At 48.1% G+C, this 8,042-nt stretch overlaps 1 protein-coding gene across 1 annotated transcript in view; it reads left to right on the top strand.

Moving 5' to 3' along the window:
• The window catches only part of LOC107120006 (receptor expression-enhancing protein 6-like), a 42,026-nt gene that overhangs the window by 25,392 nt on the left and 8,592 nt on the right, over positions 1-8,042 (top strand). The window contains exons 3-4 of the mRNA XM_015422643.1: positions 1,600-1,693; positions 3,412-3,550. Coding sequence (XP_015278129.1) covers positions 1,600-1,693; positions 3,412-3,550 — 233 coding nt within the window. The remainder of the gene's footprint in view (positions 1-1,599; positions 1,694-3,411; positions 3,551-8,042) is intronic.

The following is an 8,042-nucleotide window of genomic DNA, read 5'->3' as shown; positions in this document are numbered from 1 at the left end:
TCCGATCATCCTTGAGGGGGATGAGCATTTTGAAATCGCTGATATCCTTGATTCCAAGCTGAAGCGTGGTAAACTCTGGTACCTCATTGAGTGGGTTGATTTCGGTCCCCAGCACCGCGAATGGGTGGAAGAAGGGGATATTCGGGCCCCTTACCTGCTTCGTTGTTTCCACAGGAAGTTCCCGGACAAACCGGGAGGTCTCCCGCCCAGCCCGGGAGGTCTCCCGCCCAGCCCGGGAGGTGACGGTTAAAGTGTGTTTTTGAGGGTTGGATGGATTTGGATCCTAGCCCAGGACGAAGCTCAACATGGCAAGTCAATTAGATGTTTCACATACATCATGCATTCAGTGGCAGCTATTGAATACATTACAAGGACTGGAGCCCATCTGTGCTGCGACTGGCCCACAGCCAGGATTCTTTTTGTTCGGGCGGCATTTAAATTTTTAAGGGGGCAGTTGACTAAAGTTAAATTAATCTGAATGCCTGTCTTTTTTTTTTTTAAACACCAAGGCGCACAGAACGCTGTTACCTTCCCACCGAAGTGGTACCTCTTTATCTACTTGCAATTTCTTGCTTTTGAACTGCTAGGGCTGTCAGGAGCTGGGAGCAAAGACAGGAGCTCACTCCGTCGTGCGGCACTCGGGTCTTGAACTGCTGAACTACCGACCTTCTAGTCTGCAGCTCAGCATCTTAACCACTTGAACCACCGCAGCCCCTGAATGCCTGTCTTTAAAAGGGGAGGCTCCGTGCCTATTTCTAGTCCTTCCTTTCAAGGGACAGGGCAGCGAGCCCATCAGTTCCTAGAAAAAAACAGCTCCGAGGGCATTTTATTGCCTTCAGAAGACATTTAAATGCCTTCTGGGTTCACTTCCACAGGGCACGAAAGCTTAGAAGGGCACTTGAGAGCGGTACCCTCAATACATCTCCAGCAACCCCTCTTTCTGCTAGCCCAGTCCTGCTGTAGACCACCTAGGTCATGGTGAGTCTTTCAGAAGGATCCCCATGAGCCTTTGCATGTTTCGAATAGCCATCTGGGAACCCACACTCCTGACCCATCTGAATCGCTGAGACATCTGATCAGATTTTACATGGTGTCTTAGGATTCTGTGCTGTTTTATACTGTTAAGTGGTTTTAATTGTACTGTTAATATTAATATTCTTGGGGGACCCCCCCCCAAAGTGTTTGCCCACCCGTGCAAACCATATCCATTGGCTTATGCTTACCGGGGGGGTGTTTGAGTCTAGTATAAGTCAGAGGCCCTTGTATAGGCGGCCATTCCTGACACAAGCTGTAAACGTGTCTCTAGTACTGGATCTACTAATAAACAGTTATCTTCTTATGAAGCCCTGTGTGGTGTTACCTGACTAAAAACCCTGACACCAAGCCTGCTTGCGGGAAGGGCGGGATACAAGTCTAAATATATAAATAAAATAAGAATGACCCTGTGTTGACCACCTGGGGCCCCCACTTCCGTAGATTTTGAGGGCCCTGGGCTTAGGGTCACGTCTCATCCTGTCCAGCCGGGCTCAAATCGATACGCAGTAGATGAGAAAGGAATTCTCTGTTCTTTTGCCAACCTCCTCCCTTCAACCTCCACAGGTTCCATCGCTTTCCTGGGGCTCTACCTGATGTTTGGATATGGGGCTTCGCTCCTCTGCAATCTCATCGGCTTTGTCTATCCAGCTTATGCTTCGTAAGTACCCATTTCAGGAACCAGGATGTTGCCCTTTCTCAGTCTCGTGTTCCTCTTCCTTGGCATGGGAATTACGCTTCAGGAGCGACCTTGGGGGAGACGGGTGCGGCATAGGGGGTGAAGTATCAAAAACTAAGGCCAGGAAATCCTGGGTTCAAAGCTCTTCCACCATGAAACTCACTGGGGTGATGAGTCACTCTCTCTGTTTGAGTTGCCTTAGTGACATTTTGGGATTTACGTTTATTATTATTTTTTTGCATTTGTGTGTGTGTGTGCGCATGTGAGTGTGTGTGCACCTGGAAGTCATGGTGACCTACTGGGGGCCTGGAGGATATTGAGAGAGGTGGCTGAATAAAGCGCCTGCCTCTGTCCTCCCAACTTGGTACTCCTTGGAGGTCTCCCATCCAGTACTAACCACAGTCAGCCCTGCTTAGCTTCCGAGATCTGAGGAGATAGGGCTTGCCTGGGCTGCCCAGGTCAGGGTGCCCTAGTGACATTTTTGTAAGTTGCTGGAATGGAGACTTCTGGGGTTTCTAGGCGGGGAAGAGCAGAATCCCTCTTTTAAGCTCCTGAATTTGGCTTTAACAAAACAAAGTTTTGGGAAAGGGGAAGCCAGCCCCGTCCTTGGTATTGTACCAGCCTGCTTGGAAACAAATGGCACTGCACAGCAATGCTCCCTCTAAGCTGTGCAGTCTTGTGAGCAAAGCATTCTACTTTCTGAGCTACCGGCATGAAAGTTGATGTGAGCAGGTCATTTGGCTGCTGCCTAAATTAGTTTTGCTCCAGAGCTGCCCTTCCTGAGCTAAGGCAAAAAAATGTGAGCCGGAGGCTAAAGAACTGTGAGCTAGCTCACGCTAACTCAGCTTAGAGGGAGCGCTGCCGACCAAGACAGTGTGTGGATGCTTGGTTTTCTGATGGGCTGGCAACCTTGGCTAACGAGTGCCATACATGCAGGGGTCATTTCCTGCGGGAGCGCACAGAAGTGGAGCTCTGGCAGTAAAGAGCCCAGGGGGCGGGCACATGTAATAAGCCCCGCCCCCTGCTCCCAGCAGCCCTCAGTTGGGCCATGAGGAGCAAGAAGCAGCCAGGTAAGTTGCAGAGGGGGGACCCGTCCACCTTCAGGTACAAGCTCTCCCTCCTCTGCGAGGACAGATCTGTACGTTTCCCCCCCCCCCTTCAATAGCTAGCAGTCCAAAACAATCCAGTGGAGGCTGAGCGGTGGGTGTCACCTTCTGACACACTTTCGGTGATGTCAGGGGGCGTGGTATATGCAAATAAGTTATGCTAATGATTTATGGTAATGAGCTCCTGCACCTCTTTTTCTACGAAATGACCCCTGCATACACATGTGGCTTTTTTCTGCCGGGAAAATGGGTGGGGGTTAGCACCACAATGCCCAAGATTATGGTGTGTGTAGGGGGGGTTTCCTAAGCCAGATGAGAAGATTCGGGATCTAGAGACCACCATCTATTTATTTTGTCAGTCAACGTTTTTATCCTGTCTTTTCTTCCACTGAACCTCAGGGGTGGTTTCTGTAGATCTCTGCCCCTCCATTTTATACTCAAAACACGGAGTAGCTTAGGCAGGGGGGGAACCGATCTCCTCATCTCTTGCAGGCAGATCTTTGCAAAACCAAAAGCATTACTGAGATTGTGGGGTGGGGGACATGGTCTCCTTGGCCTGCCTTCGTTACCGTCATCTCTCAATTCCATATTCAGCATCAAAGCCATCGAGAGTTCCTCCAAGGATGACGATACGACGTGGCTGACCTACTGGGTGGTGTACGGCCTCTTCAGCGTGGCCGAATTCTTCTCCGACACCTCCTTGTACTGGTTCCCGTTCTACTACGCTGGCAAGGTAAGCGGAGGGGCAGGCGGTTGTGGGGCAGGGGCGGGACCAGCCAAACAGGAAATGAGTTTGATTGAAAAGTGACCAGTTAGATTTGAGCCCTGAAACACCTTAGAGAGCAACAAGCATTTCAGAGTTTTAAGCTTTTGAGAGTCAAAGCTCCCTCTGTGTCAGAAACCAATTCAGAGCCCGGTGGGGCACCTTGAAGACCAACAAAGGTTTCTTCCTCCTCCTCTTCTTCTTCTTCTTCATCATTTTCATCATCATCATCCTGGGACAAGAGTGGGGCGAAACCGGGGTGGTGACCTCAGCGTAATGTGGAAGCAAAAAATACCCCGAGATAATTACAGGGGTGAACTCACGTGTAGCGTAGAATGTACGTTCGGGGACAGGGCTGAGCCAGGATCGAAGGTCTCGTGCAGAAGGGACCTCGGAATCCTTGCCGAGGACAGCTGGCTTCTCTCACGCCTCTCTCTCTCCCTTCTCTTCCGCCCGTGCCTTGCTCCCAGAGACACCCAACTGGCTGTGTGCCACTCTCGCCCTCCTGCTGGTCTGCGTGCTTCTGCTGGCCATGGTGAGCATGATGAGCGTCAAAGGTAAGGAAGGGCCAGATTAAATGAAACCCCTTTACTTACAAGCTTTCTTTTTTTCGGGGGGACTGGGCGGCTTTTGGCAAGCTTGGGGGAGCTGGTAGGCAGCCGGAGGGGCAGCCCAGAAACCCTCCAGCCCAGAAATCCTTCAAGGGTGCGTGACACAGAGAGTACTCCCTCTTTCCGTGTCATACCTCTGAGGATGCTCGTCACAGCTGCTGGCGAAACGTCCGGTCCTACAAGACGGCGGCCACACAGCCCGGAAAATCTACAACAGCTAACGAACTCCGGCCGTAAAAGCCTCCGACAACATATTGTTACAAGAATGTTAGACTGATCTTTAAACATTGTACTGTGTTATTATGCCTTAAGGTGGGGTTGAACCAGGGGTCATTTCCTGCAGGAGCACACAGGAGCGGAGCTCTGGCAGTAAGGAGCCCAGGGGGCGGGCACATGCAACAAGCCACACCCCCTGCTCCCAGCAGCCCTCAGTCGGGCCACAAGGAGAAAGAAGCAGCCAGGTAAGTTGCATACCCGCCCCCCCCCGGCCCGCCTTCAGGTACAAGCTCTCCCTCCTCTGTGAGGGCAGATCTGCATGTCCCCCCCCCAAATAGCTAGCAATCCAAAACAGTCCAGTGGCTCCTGAGCGGTGGGTGTTGCCTTTTGACACACTTCCGGTGATGTCAGGGGGCATGGCATATGCAAATAAGTTATGCTAATGAGTTATGCTAATGAGCTCCTGCACCTCTTTTTCTATGAAATGACCCCTGCCTGATGATATATGGGTCCTTATCTCATAAAAGAAAAGAAAGGTGCTTATTAATATTTGTGAGCTCATTCTTCTCAAGTATCGGGGTAATCCATCTCTGTCTCTCCTCACTGAATACGGCACGTTCGATAACTAGATGAGCAGAGATGCCTATCTCTTCCCCGTATTACAAAAACACCCGTGTGTTCTGAATAGGGAACTCCCGAAAAGCGACCTTCCATTTCTGGAGTTAATGCAGTATTCAGTCTAGCAGCCCCCCAAAAAATCTTGATATCGGGGAACCATCATGAACTTTAAATATATTGGCAGGGTAGCTGGAGGTTCAAGTCCATTATAGGCGAGGGAACGCAGCCTTCTTGCTGGCTGATTTGTGCTTCCGAAATGAAGCATCAATAGCTGCTTTTTAAGCCTTCAGAGTGCAGATTTCTCGCGTCCCATTGAGATCTTGGATCTCCACTTCTATTCAACTGTGTCTGACAAAGGGAATGTTGTTGTTGTTTTTAAAAAAATTATTACATTTTATTTAAATCTGGGAATTTTGACTCTCAAGAGTTTATACCCTGAAACTGTTGCTGGTCTCGAATGGTTCTACTGCAGACCAACACAGCTCCCTGTCAGGATCCTTAGTCAGGTAACACCACACAGGGCTTCATAAGAAGATAACTGTTTATTAGGAGTTCCAGTACTAAAGAACACGTGTACAGCTTGTGTCAAGAATAGCTTTCAGTATAAGGGCTTCAGACTTATAGGAAAATAAAACATCCCCCCTGTGGAAACAAGCCAGTGATTATACTTTGCGCGCGCGGGCAGAAGCGAGCGGGCAAGCATGAAAAGCTGGAGGCTGGCAATCCCTGTACGGAAACTAAAATGGCAGCTGGGAGAGGGGGTAAATAGATATTTCAAGGTATGCAGAGAAGCCCCATAAGTCTGCAGTTCTTTTTTAATATTTAAAGTTTTTATTGAAGTTAAGTGCTGAATTACCAACTAAATTACCGCATTCAGTAAACTTCAAAAATTTTTAACAATACAACATAGAATGTTCAGAATGTATAAGCTAATGTTAATTAAAGTTTAACAGTCATAATATGCAGCAAGAGAGAGAGGACAAGGTATCACAGAATATTTACCAGAGCTGTCTGTCAAAATGAAAGTAAGAAAGTATTCTAAACAAAATTTGGGATTGCTTTCCGTCAAAATGAAAGTAAGAAAGTATTCTAAATGTGCTGAGCGTCATTGGTGACAGGGAAGCCAAGCTACTAGTGAAATAGTGAGACTATAGAGACCTAAGTCTGCAGTTCTGAAAAATCTTGAATGACAGCACAGCTTGTATTGAAGGCTGACTTGGGTCAGAGCTGATTCACACCTCAAAAGATCCTACCTCGGCCCCAGCCCGGTCGATTAAGTGTGTGCTGGAAGTTCCAGACTCAGAACCAAGTTTGCCGGCATGAGCAGGCCAGATTCAGATCAAGACCCTAGCGTGTGGGGCGGTGAGGTTGAAACCTCCCCCTTCTCTGGACGTGCGGGGGACCCGAGGGCTTTGTAATGTGTGGATCAGTCCTTCCAGTCGTGCTGCGTGCAAAAGAAGTGATGCAGTTATTATTAGCATTAACAACAAAATTGATACTTATGTCCCAAAGACTGTTTGGGACAGAGAAGCAAAAAGAAAACCCGGGTGCTTTCTTTTTTGAGAATAGAAGTGGTAGCAGATCTGATCCCAGGCTCCCAGCGTTGTGTATGGTTTGGCAATAGGGTTGGACAGGTCTTATCTGGTTGCCGGCGAGGGCGCTCCTGCCCGGTCCCAGGATCTTCTGGCGCATGCAATGACATCACCCAGAAGTGACATCATCGTGCAGGGGGAACGCTCTAGCACTTGGGCAAGAAAGCCCCTCTATGGTCACCATAGAGTTTTAACCCAAACGCTAGAGCACCCAGAGCATCCCCCCCCCGCGACATGCCCATGCCACCTCTGGGTGACGTCATCACACCGGGTACATTGGGCACAACGGGGCTCTTTGGGGGTGGGGCTCCCCCTGCTGGTCAGCTGGCCATCTGCTGACTGGGCCCCCCGAAAGCGGGGGAACTCCCACCCCGTCGGGGGGATGGCAACCCTATTCGGCAGGCTCAAAATGATGGTCACAGTTACTAAACAATCCAGAAGAAAATCCACAAGAAATGGAAAACTGTATAGTGATTGCGCTTAAGAAGTTTTTAAACAGTTGTATAATCAGAATACAAAAAGTGAATACAAAATAGAGTAAACAATGTAACGATGCGATAGAGATGTTGTTAGCGATGATCTCTGGAATATTCTACCGTTTCGACAAGTTTCTTCTTCCAAACGAAGATGAAGATAGATGAAGAGCATGCAGCGTCTCTGGTCAGTTTTTCAACTGGCAAATACCATTAACTTTCACTGATGTGTCATGGCATTATTGGAACAAGAGTTTGCAATAGGCCTCGATGGGCACAGCATTGTTTATTTTGTATTCACTTTTTGTATTCTAATTATATAATTGTTGTTTAAAAAAGTCTTACACTGCTGGTGGGATTGTCCCCGAACTAAAAAGTTTTGGACTACGGTCATTGCTGAAGTAAAGGAAATAACTAATTATGAGATTCCAAATACACCTGCATCTCTTTTGTTACATTTTTGGCCAGGTCCGAAGCGGTCTAAACAGAACGAAGAGTTAATTTCTACTATGCTAATGGCTGGCTGCAAAAAACTTAATTGCTTTAAATTGGAAATTGTTTAAGGTGCCAAATCTGTCACAATAGAGATCTAAACGGTGGGACTTGATAGTTTCAGATAACATCGCTATGCAATTAATAGCTTTTGACAATCCAAAAGGTGTTAATAATTTTTTGGAAAAAGGGTTTGTGTTTTTTTGAATATCTTACTGCTTGTCAACCCCGATTACATGCACTACCTCAGAAATATAGAGACTTTGTGTTTTATTTTTTTAAAAAAAACCCGTCTTAGGCGCAATCACTATACAGCTTTCCATTTTTTTGTGGCATTAGCCCTATTTGGCAGACGGGTCTTGGGAAAAGGGGCACTGGTTTGAGAGGGCCTGCTGTTGGCTTCTCAAGGCTGCGACTGATCCCTGTTCTTCTGGCAATCTCCCTTCTCTCCCTGCCCCCG

Source organism: Gekko japonicus, unplaced genomic scaffold (assembly GCF_001447785.1).
Source record: "Gekko japonicus isolate JY-2015 unplaced genomic scaffold, Gekko_japonicus_V1.1 scaffold2030, whole genome shotgun sequence".
Classification (NCBI taxonomy): Eukaryota; Metazoa; Chordata; class Lepidosauria; order Squamata; family Gekkonidae; genus Gekko; species Gekko japonicus.
The sequence above is the reverse complement of the archived record's forward strand: the minus strand, read 5'-3'. Positions and strand labels throughout refer to the sequence as shown.